The following is a 26,103-nucleotide window of genomic DNA, read 5'->3' as shown; positions in this document are numbered from 1 at the left end:
CAGACGCTGGGAAGAAGAGACCACAGTCTCTTCGTCAGAAGCGTTTGCATTCATTCAGAGGGACGGACATATATTTTCTCTTTTTTTAAATCAGAAATTAAAAAAAAAGATTTACTTACAACCGTAATCCTATATAAGGCTATTGCGTTTCCTATTTCGACTGGACATACTGAATAGTATAATATAAGAACATGTGCGAGACAAAAATATTCTCTTCTGTTGGCAGAACTCGTGCGAAAACGTAACGATTCTTTTGTAGTTTCTTCCTAAATTCAATTAATACTAAATTCATTCAACGGTGGAGTAATACTACATTCAATCAAATGGATATTTCGTTACTGTGTCCATTTTAGAATGACAAATACGTCAAATTAGATAATTTTCATCCCTTCCAACACTGTAGATACAATTTTCGAGGTCAATTACTTTTTGACATTCGTTGTAAGATTTGCAATGTTTCAGCAATGATTCTCATTATTTCCAATGCAGCAAATTCTTAAACAGCTGCAACAAGCATTTGAATAAATCATATCAATCAACTACAGAAAATATAAACCATCTGTAGTCATCAAAATACCTACAGTATTTAATGAGGCATCGCTATATTTAAAAGCCGGTTCGGAGGAACAAATAAATGAACCGATTGTCATACGTCTTAGCGGTTAAAAAACTTAAATAGCAGTTATGAAAGTCTTTAGTTACATGTATTCTATGGATAAAATACGGTGACGTTACATTATGACATCATCCAACGATTTACTCTGGAGTTTATCTGTCTCTGGTTTACAGTGTTTTCAATTTCTGATTGAAAGGCTGATAATTCGGTGACATTTAATTCTTGTTCATATCAATAATTTAATAATAAAAAACAAAAACGTATCATTCTAATGTGCATCTTATTCGAACACATAGTGAACATACCCATCGTAAGAAATAACTGGAACATATTGTATACCACTAGTCGATGGTCTAGCACTTTGAAACAAAGTGTAACGACTACTTATCATACCTAATATAATAATAGAGTCTGTGCACAAAGTGTTTATTTTGTGAAAATAAATCAATTCTCTTGAAATGCTGTATGGAATCGAATCATATCCAAAATAATACTTCAATACCCTGTAGTAGTTTTATATCAATTTTGTTAATAAAATCTGCAAACATGGGCATGTATATCCCCATTTGAACAACGATATAAATATATAAAATAAATAAAATATAAAAGCCTAATAAATTCGGCTTGAAAAATATTATCATTCGTTGCACCAGTAAACATTCGTTTCATGTGTTTAACAATAGTTAGAAAGAATTGATAGATTTTTCTCTTTTTTATGTTCTTGTAGTCGAGCCTATTTAAATATCGAATATCATCAAAACAACGACACCGACAGAACACATGGGCGGCGTTAACAACACCTTTATTCTCATTATCACCCCTATGAAAATAATTATTGTATGATTTTAAGCATTTGAGTCATTTAAATTCCTCTCGTCCAATACTAATAACTTTGTAATATACCAGTTATACTAATCATGATAGAGCTTAAGATTTATGGGTTTTTTCTTCGTGAAACCACTATACGATTCACCTGCTATGTATAACAATATATCATGGTAAACATAATAAGGGCTAGCTAGGGATCGAACCCAATATCTTTGCATTGGAAAGCGATGGCTTGTCTACAAGACCACTCTGCCTCATTAAAAATGGGAAAAAAGCATTATCTCCATAGTTTTGGCATACACCTTGCATATTTTAGTTGTTGCTATGTTAAACATATCTGAGGCAAGCTCTGATTTTTCACGGGAAATATTTCTAGGACGTATGGTTATCGAATTGCAAGGATAATGTGATTATATTTAAAGAACTGGTCAAATATTAGAAATAAGGTAGATTGTCGACCGCCTTTAATTCTTGAAATTTTTTGGCAAACAGCTCCTATCTTAAAGTACCACATTATTTCTATTTTTAACAGTGTTTTTTCTTTCATACAGATATTATAATCATTGTTTTAATAAATAAGCTGTGGCACTGGTTCCACTTTCACTTAAAATTAACCCCCCCCCCCCAAAAAAAAAAAATATTCAAATACTCAGATATGGAGGGGAAATATGGCATTAGTTATACTTCACCAGAGACACCTTTCTTGGACAACTGTTTTAATCTTTTAACAAAGGCTGAACATTTCCATTCTGATTTATAATTGATGATTTATACACATTTTCCAATAAGCGTCCAGTAATGATGTCAACTAAAATGAAACCAACATCTTAATTTATGACTTTTTAATATTTTAACCCTTTGAATACAAGGGATGGTATTTGGAATGATCACTATTGCATAATGTCGAACGGCAGGAGAGCGTAATAACAAATTGCCATGTCACTCGACTTTCCTCAGTGTATAATATTCAATACAGAACCATAAGTTATATAATAGAGGCCATTTATTACTTCTGTAAACTAATGAAGCCATGTACCAATAAACAAGATATTACATAAGGTTAGCTTAATATCTATCCATCCATGTTTGTATTGGGAGATAATACAATCACGTAAAGATTAGGAAAATCTCGATATGACCTTCGTGAACGTTTGCCATCGGAATGTGCAATTCATATAAAATTAACAAATACAACAGCCACAATGAAGATTGATTTGATAAAAAATGAACATGTCCACTATGTCGATATTAATATAGTACAGAAGTACAGGAAGGGTGGATCGAATCGAATCAAAGAAAAGGAAGAAAATTGATACGACTAACTACAGTTTAAAAAATAAGTAATTATGTAGTAAAAGTATCGGCGAAACAGAAGTAATAACAGAGAATCAGACGCTGAGAATCACAACTCCCATTGCAAATGCACCTTACGAAATAGCTTACTTCTCGGAACACGATGTGTGTTTTACAATAATAACAACACCAACACTTATATATTACCCAACCACTCAACAAATAAATGATGTATTTCGTTTTTGCTTCTCACGAAAGAGTCCTTTTAGGTCCACCTGCGTCATTGTTGTCGTAGTAGTAACAAAAAATAACAAATGAAATGATCGGATTCTCAATTCATCCTCTTGTGTAATGGAAATATTGTCAGGGGACATGACTGTGATGATTATGAAAAAAAGCAACTCGAAACGTTGACTCTATCAGGTCTCCGGTTCTCCGTACTTGTTAGTGGTATCCATATCGCAATGAATGATGGGTAAAAAGACGAGCTAAACGTCACGTGGTTGTGTTGTATTCCATGATTCAGTGATCTCCGTAGAAGGCGTAAACGTTAAAAGTCGTAGCAAAATATATACACACTTTTTCTGTCCGTGAGATCAAAAACATGATAAAGGTCGACACGAATACGATAGAAATAATCTTAGAAAAGTTCCCCAACATTTTTTTTCCTCTCTCTCTCTCTCATATAATTTCACAAGCACCCATATAATCGAAATTGATATCGTCGGCTAAAATGATGCAGCCGACTGATACCGCTATCCAATCAGCACAACATAAATAATCACGTGACTGACGATATCCAATTGAAAAAGTTGGACAGGGCATGATGTTCTAGCGGGGAAAGTTGTGATGGCTTCGATTCCGCACATTTATAATCCACATGTATAGAGAGAACAGACTACACGATCGCATCATCCAACGCGCTGGAAATCACCAAACATTGAGAACGGTTTGATCACGTGATCGAAATATGGCGCCACTTTCTCCAGCTCCACTGATGGTGTCACGTGATCCACATCGCACACAGCGCGCACACAGCATTCTCCCGAGCGTGCGCACGAACGAATGAACATTTATTATCTCCACTTGTGTTTGAACGAGAGAAAACAAAAGGGAAACTTGGTTGGAAGGCTCTTGCCATGAAAAAAGCAAGACCTTCGAAATTCTACCTACTAGTCTCAATACAAGCCACACCCTCGTAGATTGTTGGCTATTATTGTGTCAGTGACGGCGTCAAAAACGAATTGAATATTGGTTGTGTCCGTTGCACATGTCATATGCGTATAGATTTCCTTGTTGGTGCTTTTGTTCAGTGCTTCAAATTGTAACTGTATGTATCCAGCAGCAGGCAGATACTCATTAGCACCTGTAACAAAGAATAAGTATAGAATGCATTAAAATGATGAAAAACTACAATGAGCCAAACATATTCCAGTTGATAGTTCTTATGATAGTTGTAAATCGTATTCACAAGAGAAATAATCCCTGCGTAAACGAAAGCAGATTGTCTGGCGGATTGTCCTTTCTTTCCGACATCTTGGGCACAGTTATAGTTTCTTGCTCAACGACCTATCATCTCCTCAGAGCAACAAGGGCACTGAATTGTATGGTGGCCCTGAAGGGACATCGCGAATAGGCTAAATCGTGAAAAATATGCGATAAAATTCACGATATCGTCAATTTTATCGCATATTTTTCACGAAGAAATTCACGAAATTGACGATATCGTGAACTTTATCGTGAACTTTTCACGATGAAATTGACGATATCGTGAATTTTATCGTGAAAAGTTCACGATATAAAGTTCACGATATCGTCAATTTTATCGTGTACTCTATCGTGTACTCTATCGTGTACTCTCCTGACGGGCGCTTCGTAAACAAAACCAGCCCTAGCTGGGGGAGACAGAGAGAAGGAAAAAAGGGAACGGGAAAGAGAAGATAAAAGGAAAGAAAGAATAATAAGAAGAAAAGAGGGAAACGGGGGGCGAAGGGCTCTTGCCTCCTCCTCACTCCCCCCCCCCCCCGCCAAAAAAACAAATAAGAGAGGGAGAGAGAGAGAGAGAAGGGAAAGGGAAAGAAAGAAGAGGAATAAGAAGGAAACAGTTGAAGGACGAAGGGCTCTTGCCTCCTCCCCCCCCCCCGCCAAAAATAAATAAGAGAGAGAGAAGGGAAAGGGAAAGAAAATATAAAAGGAAAAAAAGAAGAGGAATAAGAAGGAAAGAGGGAAACGGGGGAAGGGCGAAGGGCTCTTGCCTCCTCCCTCCCCATCCCCCGCCAAAAACATAAATAAGAGATAGAGAGAGAAGGGAAAAGGAAAGGGAAAGAGAAGATAAAAGGAAAGAAAGAAGAGGAAGAAGAAGAAGAAAAGAGGGAAACGGGGGCGAAGGGCTCTTGCATCCCCCCGCCCCAAAAAAAATAAGAGAGAGAGAGAGAGAGAAGGGAAAGGGAAAGAGAATAAAAAAGGAAAGGAAGAAGAATAAGAAGAAAAGAGGGGCTCTTGCCTCCCGCGCCAACAAATAAATAGGAGAGAGAGAGAGAGAGAGAGAGAAGGGAAAGGGAAAGGGAAAGAAAATATAAAAGGAAAGAAAGAAGAAGACGGAAAGAGGGAAACGGGGGAAGGGCGAAAGGCTCTTACCTCCCCCTCCCCCCTCCCGCCATAAAGGGAAAGAGAAGGGAGAGGGAAAGAAAATATAAAAGGAAAGAAAGAAGAGGAAAAAGAATAAGAAAAGAGGGAAACAGGGGCGAAGGGCTCTTGCCTCCTTTCTTTTCTTTCTTTTCCTTTCTTTCCTATTCTCCCTCTTTTTCGTTTTTCTCTTTCTTTCTTCTCTTTCCCTTTCCTTCTCTCTCTCTCTCTTATTTTTTTTTTGGCGGGGGGCGGGGGGACGAGGCAAAAGCCCTTTGCCCCCGTTTCCCTCTTTTCTTCTTCTTCCTCTTCTTTCTTTCCTTTTATCTTCTCTTTCCCTTTCCCTTTCCCTTCTCTCTCTCTCTCTGATTTATTTTTTGGCGGGGGGGGGGGGCAAGAGTCCTTCGCCCTTCCCCCGTTTTCCTCTTTTCTTCTTCTTCCTCTTCTTTCTTTCCTTTTATCTTCTCTTTCCCTTTCCCTTTCCCTTCTCTCTCTCTCTCTCCCTCTCTTATTTATTTTTTTGGCGGGGGGGGGGGGGGGAGTGAGGAGGAGGCAAGAGCCCTTCGCCCCCCCCGTTTCCCTCTTTTCTTCTTATTATTCTTTCTTTCCTTTTATCTTCTCTTTCCCTTTCCCTTTTTTCCTTCTCTCTATCTCCCCCAGCTAGGGCTGGTTTTGTTTACGAAGCGCCCGTCAGGAGAGTACACGATAGAGTACACGATAGAGTACACGATAAAATTGACGATATCGTGAACTTTATATCGTGAACTTTTCACGATAAAATTCACGATATCGTCAATTTCATCGTGAAAAGTTCACGATAAAGTTCACGATATCGTCAATTTCGTGAATTTCTTCGTGAAAAATATGCGATAAAACTGACGATATCGTGAATTTTATCGCATATTTTTCACGATTTAGTCTATTCGCGATGTCCCTTCAGGGCCACCATAGAATTGTATAAATACATACAGAATTGCTCGGAGGGAAAAAACGAGCATGAATAGCTCTACACGCCGCCTTCAGTCTTCTCCTCCATGTGTATGTGGTCATTTTTCAATGGAGCACACTAATGACTGTCGATAATTTATAATGGTTATATATTTTAGTCTGAACGAAAATACTAGCACAAATATTGTTACCATATTTGGAGTATTTTGGAGTATATCTGGTGTGATAACATAACACTAACATTGTCCTCACATAGTGGTAACAGAAAGTACCAGTGTATACTCACCAGTGTGAAACAGAATAGAAAATCGCTTCCATAACAAACCTGAAAATGTGAACACACTTTTTGCTTGTGTGAACAAAGTTTGTTTAAATTTGTTTCACATTGTAGTGACCGACAGAACCCCATGAAGTGCACACGACAGTGTATCCACAGATTCTGATTCGGTTATAAACCATGGCCTTCTCCCTTCCACCTGCTAGCTGGCATAGTGTGGAATCACCTTAGTCTAAGGTCACGTGGCCAATCACATGATCAGTCACATGGTCATCGACTTACCTTCGTATTCTTGAAAGCAGATGGTCAGCGGTGACTTCTGGATCTTCTCTTCGAACAGGTCCTTCTTGTTGAGGAAGAGGATAATGGAGGTATCCGTGAACCATTTGTTGTTGCAGATGGAATCAAAGAGCTTCAGGCTTTCTTGCATCCGATTCTATAGAGGGCGGATTGACAGAAGAAGGACAATATGTTAGGCACAAGTGTAAGATAGCATAATGAATACCAGTCCAGTCATTACAATTATAACTAGTATATCCTCAAGGACAACTAACCTCTCGACTATGAGGCATTATCATGACATAGGAAGCTACTTTATTGTCGTAATATCCCTTAAAACCTTCCTGGTTGTGACGTATCGCACGGAGAACTGGGACCCATTTCATAAAACTTGTCATCAGTGACAAATGACAGGTTTTGTTATAAGCTACTGAAATCCTTGTTTCTAATTGGTTATCAGCAGGTTTGTCAATGATGTTTGCCATTTGTCATTGAAAAAAGGCTTTGTGAAACGGATCCCTGATGAAGCGCGATGATATACTTGGAAGAGTTTGTTGTATGCAATACATGTCAATTTGGGAAGAAAGGCACAGTGGTTGCTGAAATAGGAAGCACTTCTGTCGATTCATGCCAATAGACCGGTTCCAAAATCCCATCAATCAACAGAAAATAGGATAATTGAGATTGAGGCCAAAAAAAAAGGTATGTCATTTATATCGTAATTGAATGTCCCATTTGTGTGCAATATTGTTACAAATTGCGTTGGTTTACTAAAAGATCTTTGTTTTCATCGCGCTTGCTCGAGCTCGCTGCAGTGTGTGTGTGATGTGTAGGCCAATGTAGTTAACAACAGGGAAAAGTATGTACGCAATCCAACGTACTAGTCGACTCCATGCGATACGTCACAGAACGGGCCGTGCGCAAACACAATGGCGACGTTCTGCAAATTCTCAGAACCGCGAAAGACGAAGGATTCTGAAGAAGAGTTATGTCCTCCGTGTCGTCAAATGTACGATGTTTTTAGATTTTTCAGAAAATGTTTTAGATGGCCTTCAAACTGAAATTAACATGTAGTTTGAGGTTAATTCTCCTTATAAACTTGTATCCATTTTCACAATTTTACAAGTGCGTGGAGGTAACCATGAACCATTTGCAGTTGTCGATGGAATCGAAAGAGCTTCAGGCTTTATTGCATGCGATTTTACAGACGACGGAATGACAGAAATTGGACAACAATTTAGGCACACGTGGGAGGTATCATAATGAATACCAATCATGAAATAATAACCATATCTTAAGCATTTTTAAAATTTGTCAAATATGTCTGCGTGGAGGTTACTGTGGACTATTTGTTACTGTGGAAGGAATCAAATGTCTTCAAGGCTTTCTTGCATACGATTCTGCAAAGGACGTGTTTGCAAAGATCCGGCAAAGATGGGACAAGATTCTTAGGGACAAGTGCAAAGATAACGTAATGGATACTCAACATACTAGATTATACACATTTAGTCATTGTTTCGGGACTAGTAGTAGTCTGTCTAAGACGGGGAATAGGTAATAATCTTCGTTGAAAACGATTGATTAAAAATAAACTTCTTCAATGTATATATTATTGCCTTTAAATCCTTTTCATTAGCATAACATGTGGTGTTGTTGGAATAATGGAAATAAGTGGGAAATTTACATTTAGTGCCCATTTTGTTTTGTATTATGCTGTAGGTGCACGTAGATGCATCAACGGGTGTTTTTTGTAATCGTCCAAGAATAATGAATTAGTAAAATCTTCGATCAGCGTTCATTTTCTGTGCAATCCGCTCTTAATAGTTATTTGAATTTTTGTCACAAATGTAAACAGTTCGAATATGAAATATTTATTTCATCACAAGTGCATCTAAACTTCTTTTGGAAAAATGGAGTATCCATTAATCTTAACAATTACCAAAGGATATAAATAACTTTGATATAAATACACACATACATTTTCAAATAACCGACACAGTAAATGATAACACTGGTTCATTTTCTTGCAATAGAAACTCTTCATTATTTTGCCTTGTGAATGCTTTGTGAAGAATCTCAAGAAAACCGGATATTATTACTTCCCTTTCTGTCTATTCATCATACACACGCCGGGAGGCGGATCCACTAACATTGGTCATAAACTTCTCCATACTGCGCGTCAACCACCACTGCAATTGTTATTAGATCAGCATGTGCTTTCTTAGTAAGATGTGAAAGCAGTGCAGTGTGTTTTCTTTTATCCGGAAACGTCCAATTGTGAACGGTCTTTATATTGAACCGAATCACAACCCGATTTTTCTCCCGCTAATGCTTCGCTTTGTGAGCTTATTTTACTCGCGTAGCCTTATATAGCTTGGTACAAAAAAAGGTAAATTTGACGCGGTCTAAATAGGGAATTGCATCTGACTACCGACCGGCCAGTCAACCGAAATAGATTGTCTTTTGTTGAAGCTGACACTTTTTAATCTTACGATGAATAGGGTATTTTGGGGAGTTACGACAGTTCTTGTTGGATTAAAATGCTATTTTTAGGTCTTAGTGCACATTCAAGCTTAGCATCTTCTATTCACCAAGGTTTGACCGCTTAGATGAGATAGCATGAAGGGCTGAGAGACGGAAACGAAAAGAGGGAGAGAGAGAGAGAGAGAGAGAGATGGAAAACGGACAAGTTAACATACAAATGAATATGTAGAGAGACAGAGAAGGATATGGAGAATGGAAGCAGACATAAATACATATAGATAGGGATATCGAGGAGCAAAGAGAACATGGACAGATACATGCATAATTTACATTGTTAAATATTAGAGTGCGAGTATGAGGAGAGAAGGGGTGTGTGGACATGACAGGTACATACAAAGATAGACATAGAGGGGTATAAATAATGAGAGAGTGAGAAGGGGAGAGGGAGTGGGAGAGAGAGTGAGTGTGTGTGGGTATGTCTGTGTGTGTGCGTGTATGTGTGTGTGACAGAGAGAGAGAGAGAGAGTGAGAAGAGGGAGTGTAATGAGGAACCATGATGGCTAAAAAAAAGAATTCATTAAAACGAAAATTGCAACCATGCACACTTTCAATGCAGAAATGTCCATTCCTCACGCTGTTTTTTCCATATTTTTTAAAGGAAATATTGTGTATTTACAAGTAGGTATTTTGTTGTTGATATTTTGGTTTCATTCTTTTTCGAGAATATTTTTCTCATTAAGTATGTTTTAACCTTAGTTTTCTATTAAATTTGTAATCAAAATAACATTTTAGGGCAGTTGTTTGACGTGCGGTATGTAACCATTTTTAAATTGTTGTTTATGTATTAAAATTTTATGAAGAACAAAAACGTACTTCCAGGAAAAACGTAATGGTGGTTGGCAGCTATGTGGGGGAACAAGAGTATAACATATTTAAACGAAGAAATAGAGAGAAAAAACAAGCTTGTTTTAACCTACCGTAACATCGTCTTCTAGCAGTCGCTGATCGTAGCCACTGAGGGCGACACAGAATATGATTGCTGTGACGTCTTCAAAACAGTGTATCCACTTTTTCCTTTCTGACCTCTGACCTCCAACGTCAAATAACCTGCATGTGATGAGATGAAATTAAAAATGATGATGATATTTCTATCATTATTTTCAGTTTCAGTTGCATTCTTTAAGGTTTTACTTGATAAAATTGTTAAATCCATATACAAACTCTATTTCACTATATTACACAACAGATGGCTACAAAGATGAGTGTGTAGCAGTATAATTCACTACTTATACTCCTAATACTACTACTAATACTACTTCTACTACTACTTCTACTACTACTACTACTACTACTACTACTACTACTACTACTTTTACTACTACTGCTACTACTACTACTACTACTACAACTACTACTGCTGCTACTACTAATACTTTTACTACTACTGCTACTACTTCTACTACTACTACTACTACTACTACCTTTACTACTACTACTACTACTACTACTACTACTACTTTTACTACTACTGCTACTACTACTATACTAGTATTAGAAGACTACTACTTTACTTGTTTTACACGTTGTCTCTCACTATGCATTGCAATCAGAAAATCCTCAAGGACTTAATTACTAATGCAGCAGAGAATAGCTTCTACATAATATTATATAACTAATTGAACTTCAAGTTTTGCAAAACATAATGGGAAATTATAGTACAAGTATCTAAATGAGCGTGAGTTGCTGATGAGCGAAGTGTTGAGTGTATACCTCGAGTGTATATGTTATTCTTTCTTCATTTTCTTTTTTCAACGCCAGGTAAGCACTTAAAGGGATCCATCCATGGCCCTTTGATCTGAAAGTTTCCTCAGTAAAAAATTCTTACGGGCAATACAGAATACTGGGTTTAAACTGTGAATACGTGGTAGCTTTCACGAAAGCTAAACTGCGCGTTACTTTCTTATCTAGGTTCAGCAAGTACACATAACTGATTAAACTTATTCTTACCTGAAATGAAGATTTTTGAAAGTGAAGTGTGTTTCTACGATTCCCGTTGTTTTGACTCGGGTTCTCAAGATATCTTGCTCATTCGGAAGGTAGTCAGGTGACCCAATTCTATCAAGATTATCTAGAAAACTGGAGAAAGAAAAGAAGAGAAACAAGCGTTACATAACGTGACTGCACAATAAGCTAGAAGGCTGTAGAAAAAAACCTTTGCCTATTATATTAAAACACCCACTCTTGTTCGTTTTCAATAATCCCTACATGTTTTTAGCAAAGAGGATGGCGAGAGAAGAGGAAATCTAGCTCCAATGAGCAAATTTGATCGGTCGATTAAGGAATTATATGAGGTTCCATTTTTTAAGCCTGTGGAAAAAATCATCTTGATACCGATACCGTTCTTTAATAAGGTGTTAAACTATTCTCATTTGTTCGAAAGACTTCTTTGAATGAATACTTTAATATCCAGGATTTGACAGGGCAGGGTGTATTATATCACATTCTATTAAGAGCTGCACCATTAACCTCTCTTGAACATAATCGCTCGAGATGAAGTTAGTGCATACATCCATTATGCACGCGTTTTACCTATCCTATGTGAAGCCTTACACTTCTAAGCTGCTTAAGATTGACGTCATAGAGAGTTAGATGACGTCATACGGAAAGATTATCGCCATTCAGCGAGTTCATCTCTGTTTTGCCGCGTTTTTTGGCCGGCAGGTGACGGCAACGAGGAGGGAAAAGTTGATTGAAAACGAGAAATCTGATCGAAGGCGACGTTTATGGTTTTATAGAGGAGGGTGGCCTGGTAATAAGGTTTATGAAGAATGGCAGATCTCAACCTCGGAACCCATGGCCAGAAGATGCTTACTAGAACATTCCCAAATTAAGATCGAAACTTTTCATCATGTGAATTCTTAATTGACAATGGCCGTCCCTCGTAATAGTGCGTATGCATATGCCTGTTTGCACGAAAATTAATTAGATCTATATTTTTAGACGTTCAGAGCAGATCAATATACATTATACTGTAGGCATGCTTTTTTTGTACGTGCCAAACCAATCGATTAATTAAATGTATTTCACATGTTATGATAAAAGGAATAAACACACAGTAATCTTTTACTTCTTTTACACTATTGATCGTCGCAAAAAACGTTCCTTTCAAAAGACTTTGAAGCGACCAAATATCGACGTTTTTTCCTTCTATGATACTCTTCCACACTAACTTGAAAATAATGCGAAGGCTCACAAAATATACTTTACATCTCCCATACCTCAAATCTGTCTTTAAAGAAAGGCAATCCACATAGTATTGACAAATAATATGATGAATATCTTGTTTAGATTCATGTCTGAAAACATAAGGGATATAGTATGCAATATACTACCTATGCAGGGTATATGTATTCATGAACATAGCCCTTTAAATCTAAGTACTGAATGTACATGGCAGAATACGTTTAACCATTAAATAATGATTTTTGCAATGATAGTATTTCAGTAATTATTTTGTCCTTGATATACGTGGATGTGTCGTGGCCTAGTGGACACGGACTGTGGATCACATGGTTCGCGGTTCGAGTTCCGGTACTAATGTATTTTGGCGATACACATCTATATCTAATACCACACTCGACCCTGGTGAAGTAAATGGGTACCTGGCATGAATTAAATCCTTGAAATTCTAGAACGCCATATATAATGGCAGCAATACTGAATCCGAGGAGTGTGAAGTCTGATAGGCACGAGCGCCATACTATTATTGTTATCATCACTATACATTTATAAGATTCTCCATATAAGTTTCTGTAACTGTATTAAAGAATAACGGCGCCGATACGCTTCCCTGTGAAATGTACTGCACACCATTGACATGGTGTATAATATTAAACGATTCCGTGTTTTGATGTCAACTGTTAACCAGCTATGAAAATAAACTATCATTATTAATCTGCTTACTCTATATAAGAACATAATTTCAAGCTCCTTTGAAGGATTATGTACATATTTTGTACATATATATTTTTTAAATTCTAACTATTGTTAGTTAACATTAGAATGTTGAAAGAAAATCTTTTTTGAATTTGAAACCTGCCCTTTTGACATATCTAACTGCGCTTAAAATAATTTTCTTAATTATTATCATCTTTGAGGGTAGCCTAATCATAATTAACACTGTTCTTCCTAAGGGCCCTGTAATTGAGTTTGCTTGGGAAGATTAAAACACTGCTGATGGACTATCTGAAACAATCCATTCTATTTCATCTATGTGAATCGGTCTGTTCTTTAAGGAATTACTCACTTCGATCCTACTGTGCGGTTGCAAATTGTTCTTTTTAAGTTGAATTACGGACACAGATACCGCAGCCTGCATATTGTCACTCAATGGAAACTACATTTACCTTTACTCTGGACAATGATGCACATTGATTTAAAGATATCTCGTTTATACTACTGTTTAGCTACAGCCATACTGTACATGTCCGTCTGGTCGTCTGTATTTTGGAGCACTAGCTAGGGCATTCATGGCTATGCATGAGTCACCGACGGTACGGGGCAACGTAGTTGTGACCAACGGGTCAAGTCGGGGTTGTATTTCGCCTTGCCGCATTATTCAAAGCCGCCATACATATTACGTGATTTCCAATGCGCTTTCAAACTGCATGCATGCTCTCGTGTCGCCCTTGCAGTTTGCAACTACAAAACAACGCGCCTTCGCATGCATGGGGATAGTGTGTAAAATGTGCGCCACACTCCCAATCATGTACATAATATGTGATTAGCCAGTCTCACTGAATTTGAACTAGTTACCTGACTTCGTTTCTTCTAAATATCGGCCATGTTGTATATATTTATATATATATATATATATATATATATATATGTAAATGTATATTTCATGAATAGAGCTAGCATTCAAAAATAGTTTATTTAAATCGCCAATCAGCTCTTACATTTCGCTCCAATTCTGGACTCAATTTTTAAACCATCTTCCAATCGATAGACTTTGGAACAAAGATTTTAATTATTGGTGGGTATAAAATATTATGAGCTTAAGTGTAAAGTTTTAAAGCGTAAGATACATAAGTCGTAGGAATATGTTACATTTATGAAAAATGTGAAAAACAGCAATACAAAGCGCACTTTTAAACATATGTCAGTATACGAACTAGTACTGATAAAGGTCAATATATATTTCTTTTCTAAATATGGCATTGCACGCATGACCATTGTACAAGTAAACGGTTGATTTTTACCGATAGGGTCACGACGCAAGTGAACCCGTTCGTACACTTTGATATTGATTAAAAATTATTTTGGTCTTACAATACATACATACATACCTATGCGCACTGACAAGTCATTCACACAAATTTCTGACGAAGTCCGAGTCTCACAATTACGAATGTTATTACTGCTTCCATTAATGAGGTACGGAATGGTAACAGAAAGCGTCTTAACAAATAGCTATTATGGTCAGATGGTAGTGTCACGCACATATGCGCACATAAGTTTTGGGCATATTCTATCATGCGGTGGCACATCTCCTATACCCAATGCTGGCCTTGGATACCCCCATGGACACAAGCCATTTTATTTGTTCTCTAAAACAACCAATCACTCTGGTCGTTTACCTCCCATTGCTATACCTTTGACAATGAAGATTTAGGAAAGTTCTTAAATGGGTTTAGAAGTGTAGACTTTAATAGAAAGTCACATGAGGATCCAATTTATAAATGTTCCATCATCAGTAGGTTCAGTTGAAAGGACATCACATTAGATGACCTACAAATCTTTTCGATCAAAATTACTGCACCAATTACTTACCACCTTTCTCCCTCTCAGAATTCTTTTAGTAGTTTCGAACATGGGATCTCCAAGGCCACAGCTCTACCGCTGAACCAACCTGGCTTCAATTTGCTCTACTCTCAATAGTCGTTACCCCCTATTGATCTATTAGAACTGGGACCCGTTTCACAAAGCCTTTTTTCAATGACATATTACAAAAATCAGTGACAAATCGGCTGAGAACCAATCAGAAGCAAGAATTTCAGTAGCTTAATACAAAGACTGTCATTTGTCACCGATGACAAGTTTTGTGAAACGGGCCCCGGGTCCAACGATCCATTTGTCCTACTAACTTCCCATTGGCCATTGTTTCCATTTTGTCCAACGTCCCATTCATCCTACTCCGTGGAGGTTTTGTAGTATGGCGGCAAGAAGGGCGTTCGATCGTGTACATTTATTGAGAATCTACGCACTTCTGGCTCTTGGGAAAGTGTAGGGGTACTGGTTTAACATACCTACCTATGGGTTAATGGGCCATTGAAAAACAGGAATGTAGGTTGACAGAGGGTAATCCTTGTGGATTAAACATTTGGCTGAATCATTAAGTTGGAACCCCTGTAGTCTGTCGAAGGGCAAAAGACACGTAGGACTACAAAGGGTAAACATGGGCGACCTACTATTTGGCTGAATCATTGAGTTGGTACTCCCGTGCTCTGTTGAAGATTTCCAGGAGGCCACTATCCGTCCAAAGTCTTTGGATTGCAGCTGTGAGTGAGGGGGAGTAGGGTGCTGAATCCTGGAGCTTACTCACTGTGTCATATACTAGCTGAGCGTCCTCCTGCAAATGCAAATGAAAATGAACTTAGATACAGGCATTCTGAAGTTTTTCGGCATTAATATTTCAGTAGCATCGCCAAACAAATTCCAGCCCTACTTCAAACCGATCGCCCGGAGGACTTCTGTCCGGGCTACTGTTAGCATTTTTGAATGGTGGTGGTTATTTAACCTGACTGCTAAGAAAGCATAAATGCTTGTAAGTGAGCAACCAAACGGCCGACGGCTTTAGGTCCTCTCCGAATGACCTGGTAATGAGGACTAATGCCTAACCAAAGGGCACTGGCTGGCGCATATCGCCTTGGTTTCGAACCCGGGTCACCGGATTACGAGACCACTGCTCTACCGACTGAGGTATCGCGCCTGGTGTCCGGGTTGTTGTGGTCGGGGTGCACATTGCAGAACATCCGTCACTCTATAAGCATGAAAGGTGCCATTACTTAGCATTATAATGAACTATTATACATTATTTTTTAACTGAAGCAAACATTTAAATAAGATAAAAAATTCTTGATTTTCGACTCTTCTCGAAATCAACCGTTTTCTTTATTGTAATACATCTGTATTTGTAATGTTATTTATTGTTTAAAGACAATAGTTCCTTCCACATATCAGATGCACTATTTCATCATAGACCAAGAGTCAACATTTATCTTAAATTTACAGCAAAATTACAATCTACCCCACAACGCTCGGGTATATGAGGTTACCTTTTGTTCTTTTTTCACGCCTTTATATCCGTCATATCTTTCTCTACACGTTCGCTTGAGGAAATATATAAATGGCGGCTGTTGACCCGGGTACGACGCGGGATGGTCGGCTTCCCGTCAAGCCCTCCACGAGATTAATGCATTCCATTTAGTGACGACTAAAAAAACGCGCTGATCTGATCAACGGAAAGGTCACGAACCCATCGCATTTTAAGTTGACGGATCTCCGAAGTAAAGAGAAAGACTCAGAAACTATAAGCCAGCGCAAACACAGGGAATGTACTAGCACTATAAAGCCTACACACACGTGGTTTAACGAGCATGCATTTTATGTGCAGGAAATCCTCAGCAATATGACGATTGAAACTCTGACGGGAATTCATATATTCCCAATGCATTTTCGTAGCGTTCTATAACTTCCAGATCTATAAAAAAAATCATATCCTATTTTGTATTAGTCTGAAAATTCTTTCTTTGAAGCAATGCAAAACCGTAATTTCTTTTTAGAATATCACTTTTTAATAATTTCATTTTTGAATACATGTTATTTTTGTCTATGCATTAAACAAAAAATCCCATGTTTTGATTAACACAAGATGCTCCATTATGCCTGGTAAAGTATGCATTATGGTTTTTGAAATAGAACAAAATAATTAAAGAAATCTGCCACCATTGAATAAGAAAAATAATAGTGAAGATATGTTTATCTAAATAAGGGTAAATGATGGAAAATAGAAGATTCATGCTTTGAATCCAACGATTTTTATCAGTTCACGAATTTCCGACGTACACTACGTTTTTGTCAAGTGGTAAGTTGTCAAAAATAAGGGTAAGTATTTGTAGAGCACTTGGAATAAAGTGGTTTATGTAGTTACTAGTTCTTCAATGAATTCGGTACTGCTTTTACAAAATATTGTTTCATGAGTGACCAATTTAGAATCAATCTCAACTCCGTCTTCAGAAGTATCTGTTATGGTTATGACGTTTGCCTTTTCATTAAAATTTGAATTACACTTTTAGCCATGTTTTGTTGTAGGGGAGTGAGGGCTGTGAAGACAGTGAATATACAGATTGTTATCTACAACTAAAATGATAAGACACAAGGAGTGCACCTAGGTAGTATTACGAATACGGAAATAGTTGTATGTTAAATAATTTTCCCTCAATTAAATACAATGCCAGGGTTAGGACTTTCATAAGATTTCCTTCAAATATTTCATTATAATGAAGTTATTTTTCAGAATCTTTATGTGCAGAACTATCGTTTCTGTATTTTCACCCGAACAAAATTACGTTTGCGCTGTGGAAGACTCGACAGCTAGGACACCTAATGGAATGTATATGGAGGTTGTAGATTTTTAAGGTCATAAGGAAAAAAAGAGCTTGCAAGAGAAAGAGGGTAGTATATTGATATTGATCGTGCACCTACATATTGAGTCTTACCACACATTATTGACGTCATAGAATAAAAAGCATAATACACATGCAGCTGAACGTCTAGCGTTTGACGTCACGTTAACCTAACTATGTCGTCACTATGTTTACATCGTCATAGGATAATCATATGAAACAAGGCGCCGCGATCACACCTGCAAGGATGTCTCACTTTATCTAGTGTTTCTACCTCCAATGAATTCGACCTATGGTTTTAAAGAATGTAGTTGTAAACATTACACAGTCGCTTTTACACATTTTATTCACAGTTAATGTGGTGAGACACTATGCATTACCACGATTGGCGATAAGGAAAAGCATCTTACTCCATGTTTGTACTCGCGATGAACTCCTTGCTCTACATATACACAAACACACGGAACACACTCACACACACACCATGCACACAACGCACACAAGGGGGAAAAAATCCCGATGTGCTATTTTTATCCGCAGTCACTTATCAGTGTGCAGTAAAGTCTGCAGCGATGATGGATTGCCTACTACGTGGGATTTGTGTACGGGTGTGTGGAGAGAATGAAACGCGGTGCGTGTGTGTGCGTATGTGTGTGTAAGTGTGAGTGTGTGCGTTGTGTGTGGCCTGGTGGTGCGTGCATGCTATTCTTGGCCCACATTGATGGGGAGAGAAAGAGCGAGGGAGAAAGGCTTTCTCTCTCTCTAGCTCTCCTCTTCGTTGAGTTGAGCGAGAGCAAAGGTGTGGTTACACACCACGCTATTCTTGACTTGGAGCAAATATGGGCATCATCGATCGTCGGCTGTGTACACGTCACATTAAGAGGAGTAAGATTGAAACCAGAATGCTTCTCTATAATCACTGAAATCCTCGTCTGAGATCATTTTGCCAAGGTCATGTACGTGGAAATGTTTGAATTAGGCTGCTCTGTAATACCCGTCTACGCCGAGCAATCTTATACCCATAGTCATGTGCAATTCGGTACTGTGCCTGTATGTGTCTACCAGTATATTTCTGTAAAATACTTTTTGCTTTTCCAAAATCGGAGTTAAATTTCATTTTATGACCTTGTACTAACATTATATGCAAGGAAATGTATCAACCGAGTCGCTTATAGAGAGAGACCAAAACGAAAAAGAATGTTACCTACTTGACGGTAATAATTTGTTTAAAAAGGTCATTACTTATTCAATTTTTTTAAAATTCCAAATGTCTAGAAAGATAGATAGCATTAAATTAATTTGTATTATATATCAGGACCAGCATTATATTTACCTTTAATCTACAAGCGAAGCAGGAAAAGAGAAGTAAATCGTTTAGATAAATTGTCCTTCCTGTCAAAAAGCTTTATGAATTTTAGCGTGCATTGATATAATTTCCGGTACTAATATTACTACCAACAAAGAACAGACAATACTAAGGAAATATAATTAACCTCACCTTTACTAGCATAAAGAGCATAATTGAAACATGACAGAAGTATGTAATCAAATTGATACTACATAAATCCAATTTATTATCATGATTACTTTCATAACCACGTTAACGTATCGAGATGTCGAATACTCCTACTAACACACACTTTGACACATACATGATATATGAGTTCAATTACTTTTGACTGCATACAAGTGTGGAATTAATTATCCCCTCTGTTCTAAACTAATGCGAAAGTGAATCCTCTTTCTGTTTCAAGGCAATTTATCAGCCTTCACATTTTGGAAATTCGCGTGGTTTAAATGGCGTTGAATATATAGGTCTATTAGATTCCAATCCGCATGGAAAATATTATAGCCCTACAATGCGCGCATAGTTTATTCTGTTAGATTTAGTAGCTTTTGTCCCCACAAATACACTATCATTCCAATATGAACCTAACAAAAAGATGCATCTCTGTCATATCAATTTTCATGATAGCTATAGTTTCTTTACTTCCTTTTGCTAACAAATAACTTTTCAATGAAGTCCTAAACTGATTACGGAATCGCAATTACAATGTTGAATGAAGATATTGGGCATTAAAAATGCATAGTCTTGAAGATGATGCTACAACAGTTTATGGTAACCCTCGAAGACAATTATCCTGGTAAAGTAATGTCATTGTGCAAGAAACTGTCAAGAAGTCACTTTGAAGGGTGATCACAGTTAACGGAACTACATTATGTGCATTATGAGATATTGGAGTCATCCGTTTCAAAATTATATCAATCTGATTAAACCTTGCAGTAAATCATAAACAATGACAAGGAAAAGACACAGATGCGGCCTTTTTACGTCAACTCCTTCATCGTTGAAGAGTTTGCACGATTTAGAGATCGTAGATTTGCTCCATCCATTTGGTCCGAACAAATAGAGGCAAATTATTGTCATGGTACAACGCTACTATAATATTCTAAAAGAAAAAGGAATAACAAGAATATTAAAGAGAACTCCCAATTTTGCAACTTTTGTTTAGAGCATTGAAACAATTCACAATTAATTGAGAGATGACTACTATTATATTCTTACACATATGGGAAAATAGGATGAACAGTAAGACTCATACGTATTTTCCCTGTAGAAGAACTCAACCATAATCTTAAAGTTAAGTATATCGTCTTTGCCTTTTTTTTTTTTATTCCTCTCCGAAAGGAGTATCAAACCTTTTCTCTTGCTTTGAGTATTGAAACCAAATGAAAACAGTTCCCAATTGAGACATAACTACTAATATTCTTCCATGTGTGGACAAACGAGGATGAAAAATGAAAGCTCACAAGTCTTTCTCCTAGTGGAGAATTCAACCTTATCTTTAAGCTAAGTATGTCGGCTTACCTCTCGCTCTTCCTCTCCGAAAGGAGTTTCAAACTTTTCTCTCGCTCTGAGCATTGAAACCATTGATTGAAGTAAGTTGCTATATACGACAGGTCTATACACCTTCGAGTCTTCTGCTGTGAAACCCTCTTCATGTATAATTCTGTGAAAAAGAAACAAAAGAAATTTGTATTGTGAAAGTCGTCTTGGAAATAGATGCTATTTGATTAGCATTAGTAGAAAAGATCTATACCTAATTATCATGTGAGAACTTGTCCCCAAATGCTAATTATTTGTAATACTACCAAAATCGCGGTATGCTCGAGTGCTTTCACATTTCACAAAACGAAAGACATAACTAAGAAATACACTTTCTTTTATTACCTGAAACATTTGGATATATTCTTCCTATCTGTTAAAGTTTAATGCACACTCCAACCATTTAATTTTTCATTCCAAACATCAGGCGCGGATCTACGGGGGGGGGGTTTAGGGGGTTTAAACCCCCCCCCCCCCCCCTTGGGCGGCCCAAAAAAAAAAAAAAAGGAAAAAAAGGAAAAAAAAAAAAGAAAAAAAAAAGAAAGAAAAAAAAGAAAGAAAAAAGAACGCACGCTGGAGAGAAACCCTTTCAAGTGCAAATATTGTGAGAAGATATTCAACTCATCTGGTAACTTAACCAAACACATGATAACTCTGGATATAACTGTGTATTTACTGTTACTTGATTTAAAAAGACGTTATCATGCACTGCTTTTTATGGTCTCCATTGTGTTAATAGATGCCAGGAAAACATCACTTACGGAGTTCAAATAAACACCCAAAAAAAAATCGGCTCGCCGCTTCGCGGCTCGTGGACGATGCTCCGCATCGTCATTATTTTGGTCAAACCCCCCCCTTAGCAAAAAGCTAGATCCGCCCCTGAACATTAACCGTAACTGTAATTGTTACATTCCATTCACAGCTTCTAATACACAATTGAAGCTGTGATCAAATTTGTATACAATGTAATACAAGACTAACTAGAGAAAATGAATTCCACTAGAATGTAATAAAACTCAGTGCTGCGAAACAGGAATATAAAGACAAGTGAAAACACGTGTTTAAAAAAAAACCCAGCATAATTTACCGGGAAACTGGACGGGAATGACTGGCGACACAAAGCGTGTTACCTAACCAGTAATATTTAATGCATACAAACTTTGAAATACAAAACATTAATCACTGTCAATTTACTTTCATCATATAGCTAGAACACGAGTGAGGTTGTCTATGAATAATATAAAGATTTGACGTTGTATTCGTCTTTGCTTTCGTCACTGGTCACGATTAATCATGTCATATAGTAATGGAAAACAACTTAAACGTAACATTAACGTTGAAAATATAATGAACATATAATTATTAAGAGAACTGTATCATGAAACGGATATTGTTGTTTGTATGTACTTTTTCACTTGAATAACCCAGGATTTATTCTTCTTCAAACGAACGCATTGTATTCTAATTTGTTTAGGTGTGTCTCTTTGCCATCAATATTTTGTGTAAAGATTGTCATAAATGTATTACTAATACCACATGTTGCTTTTAAAGAAAATCATTATTAACAGGAAATAATGAAGTTACATGACAATCTTATATATTACCCCACGTTGGTTTTTTAAAGAAAATCATCATTAATATTATGAAATAATAGAATTTGTACATAATAATATAAGAGTTCTTATCATACGAAAGTGATATTTGATGTATAACTTACAGTGGGTGGCATATCTATCTCTTGATTACCTCGAATGTTATAAATGATACAGATAGTTTAACGTGGGATTGACTAAAGATACGTTATCTTCTACGTCTTCATTTGTCATGCTTATCACACTTGTGAAATGTCCAGTGTCAAGGGTTTAACTAGAACGAGATATCATATCGACATTTCTATCCACAGTCTTCCCACATGGTATTTTTCTTCAAGATGGAATACTTTTGCCCTTTGAAAGCGACCCAATACAGATGTACGAAGGGAAATTAAGCATTTAGCGAACGGAGACGCCTACACAATAGCCCTAAGATTCATTTGTAAGAGAATGCGAAGGTAGAAACTCGTTGCTTATTGATCTCCTTACAGGAAGTAAATATCCGATTGAAATGTCATGTCATCTTCAGCCATATCCTTCTTTCTCTCTGATTCAATTTTGACAACAGAAAACGCATCGATAGCGTTTACATCAGTGCCTCCCACATTTTTAATATATTCTTTAGAAATATTTAAACACACACATAATTATATACTAAACTGAAGTTTCTACAATTTTCTGACGAAAATAACGACTATGTGATATAGGTATCTCAGATCAACATTGTAATTCCCCTTCTTAAACTCTCCCAAATGTTTTTTTGGTTTTTAGTAGAGTTAACTTTACGTAGCATGCAATCACGATAATTAGAATGTGCCTTCAGATCTTGAATTGAAATGAAGACCCATCTTGATAAAAAAACTGTTTTAATCTCCCTATCGCAGCTATAAAAAGCGATGATGTATACTTTTCCTTATCACAACCAGACAACATGTGCACGAACCGTTTTACAACCCACTGTCTTAATGATTATGTCTTTCATCGATGTTTTCACCATGTAAACCATGCACACCTCTGCTATTCCCCTTGTCTATTATTAAAGTACCAATTCTATGCTCCTAGGTTTCCAAGGCCTTTTGAATGGATTCGATCGGTATCCAAGCTCTCTCACTGTCAGAGCCTAGGATGTCTCTGGAGAAGGCATATGCGGGGTATTCTTCAGAGAGTTTACGGGTTAAGGGAAGGCGCTTGGGGTCATTTAAGGACCACTAGATCCACCTGCCGCACGGTATGTTTGGTTGTCAGAGAAGGAAAGCCCTGTTAGGACCAACAATCATTTCACACCCTGCTACACACCGACCGGTCTTTCACGCCTTGCTACCCGGCCGGAGATTTCACCACAACACCCACACCAATCTTAAAGGCCAACTTATCTTGTATTTTAGTATTGGGTTACCAAAGATGGTAAAGACAAAACAATAAAAACCCTTTTTCCTATATTCTTCATACCCTTTGGGTAAATTACCTGTAACTGACAACGCAAAAAGGAGGAAAAGGCGTTCAACGTTATAATTTCTCTTTTGTTCATTTTCCTGTAAGTATAGGTGTTTAAAAATTGCATGTACACAGGAGTTTTATCAATCTTGAATGAAATCTATTTAATGAGAAATTATGTAAAGCAGAGCAATGTAATGGCTTATAATGTGCTACAACACCATTATAACAAATGTTTGAAACAAAATCATTATGCGATGTTTACGATTGATCTCTAATCTGATGAACATGTACTGCGAATGTTATTTCGCTCCCGTTTCCAAGGGAAAGTACCATTAATAGTTCAATCCAACGCAATCACGCCAACGCATGCATAAATGCCATTTTCTATATATTTTTTACAAATTTGATTAAAAACCAATAAGTGTATAGATTAAGTGACAAAAAAGCTTTCTAGAAAATTATTTAATAAAACTGAAGACTCTCAGAACAGAAGTTGCGGAATTTATCCTGAAAACTCTTCGTGGGCAGTTATTTTTCCTACAATAATAATTACATTTCGTAACGTTGAATATGAGCATTAAAGGTGAGACTTTAAAAACATTGAATAACATGATAAATTATAATTATGTAATGATGACTACGTATGAAATCATAAAAGACAACAAGGTAGATAGTGGAAAATAGAAAAGTGCATTCAAAGTAAAAGACAGGGGAAGAAGAACGAGAAGAAAAAGTGGGAGATCAGTCATAAATGGAGAACTACCGGGGCATAGACAACACATAGAGTGAGAGAACGAAAGGGTAATATAACATGTATTTACATGTGTGTGCGTGTGTCTGAGAGAGAAAGAGAGGGAGAGAGAGATAGAGAAGTAAATATAAATAATGAAACGGAGAATTGAAAGGCAGACTCGGGGGATTTAGCGGTAAACGTGAATCCAGAAAGGAAGGTAAAGACAGAAAATGGGAGAGAGAGAGAGAGAGAGAGAGATAGGAAAAGAGGTAAAACAGATAGCGAGAGATAGGATGAGAGAAAGAGAGAGAGCTGCATGTGTCCCGCGGCAACAAACCGTCGCTGTCATGAAGACTCAGTGCGTGGGTGTGTACGTCTCATGATGATGTGGGTGAGTGTGTGAGGGTGAGAAGGTGGGTGGTTCACACACATTGACGTTTATGAGTAATGCATAACTTAATAATGCCGACCAGCGTTCCGATATGCAAACCGCAAATTTACTTATCTCGCATCACCATCTTCATGGTCGGTTCGTTTGGTAGGCTGCTTGCTTGGCTGGCTGCTTGATTGGTTTTTACCAATGAACACATTAAGGAAAAAAGGCACGGAGAATGACTACATATCCTCACATTCACAACTTAATATTTTGTTGTTTAGAAATTACAAATATATTTCTTTAACTCACAGGGATGAAAGTTATGGAACATTGCTATAAGTACAAAATGTTCTTAATTAAGTTCCATAATGTAACCAGGTAATAACGACATTGTATCCATTAAAAGCATTTAAATAATTTTCATCAAACCCTGATCAAGGTATTTGTCAGGTTTATCATGTTCATGAAAGCTCGTCTTTCAAAATGTAATATTCTTCTCGCAGATTTTTTTGCAGAAAAGTGGCTAAATGAATAGTGAGCTACTATAACCTATAACTCATTTTGCTATTCTTGACCCAGGTGTAGTCAGTGGGTACCCGTTCGGGATGCCCTGTGCGCCTATAACGGTTCCTGAAGCCAGGATAATAACATGTGTAGCTTTCTGGAAGCAAAAGAGCGACGTTAAATCAGTTTGCCCTACACCTGAGCATTATGATTAAAGCTTATATTTATCGTTAATATTCAATCATTATTGTGTAGCATGGAAATGTTTGATTTAAAGGAATATAACCGACGATCAGCCTGGCAGTTTTCAAATACACTCTATTCGATTGAAAATCATTTCCTATATTGCAATGGTTTAACCATCCAACAAATCTTTCAAGAGGCTCTAACATAGTGCAATACAACTGTAATAAGGGTTTGGGATAATATCGAGCTATCGACCTATCCTGAAGACCAGCGACGATTTTTCTCGCTTAATTTGACCTTGGAAAATATTTTCGCATCGATGTGTATAGTATGGTGGCTACAAAGGGCAAA

General features: G+C 37.2%; 1 protein-coding gene across 2 annotated transcripts in view; it reads right to left on the bottom strand.

Moving 5' to 3' along the window:
* Window positions 1-2,075: 2,075 nt before the first annotated feature.
* Window positions 2,076-26,103, bottom strand: part of LOC576911 (guanine nucleotide-binding protein G(o) subunit alpha) — a 44,149-nt gene continuing 20,121 nt past the window's right edge. For both annotated transcript variants that reach the window (XM_011663515.2, XM_003728435.3), the window contains exons 4-9: window positions 20,907-21,048; window positions 15,821-15,981; window positions 11,358-11,486; window positions 10,328-10,457; window positions 6,870-7,023; window positions 2,076-4,103 (exon numbers count right to left, since the gene is read on the bottom strand). In XM_011663515.2, the coding sequence (XP_011661817.1) occupies window positions 3,916-4,103; window positions 6,870-7,023; window positions 10,328-10,457; window positions 11,358-11,486; window positions 15,821-15,981; window positions 20,907-21,048 (904 nt within the window). In that variant the 3' untranslated portion in view covers window positions 2,076-3,915. The remainder of the gene's footprint in view (window positions 4,104-6,869; window positions 7,024-10,327; window positions 10,458-11,357; window positions 11,487-15,820; window positions 15,982-20,906; window positions 21,049-26,103) is intronic.

The sequence above is a fragment of the Strongylocentrotus purpuratus genome, unplaced genomic scaffold (assembly GCF_000002235.5).
Source record: "Strongylocentrotus purpuratus isolate Spur 01 unplaced genomic scaffold, Spur_5.0 spur5_scaffold_8, whole genome shotgun sequence".
NCBI lineage: Eukaryota > Metazoa > Echinodermata > Echinoidea > Camarodonta > Strongylocentrotidae > Strongylocentrotus > Strongylocentrotus purpuratus.
The sequence above is the reverse complement of the archived record's forward strand: the minus strand, read 5'-3'. Positions and strand labels throughout refer to the sequence as shown.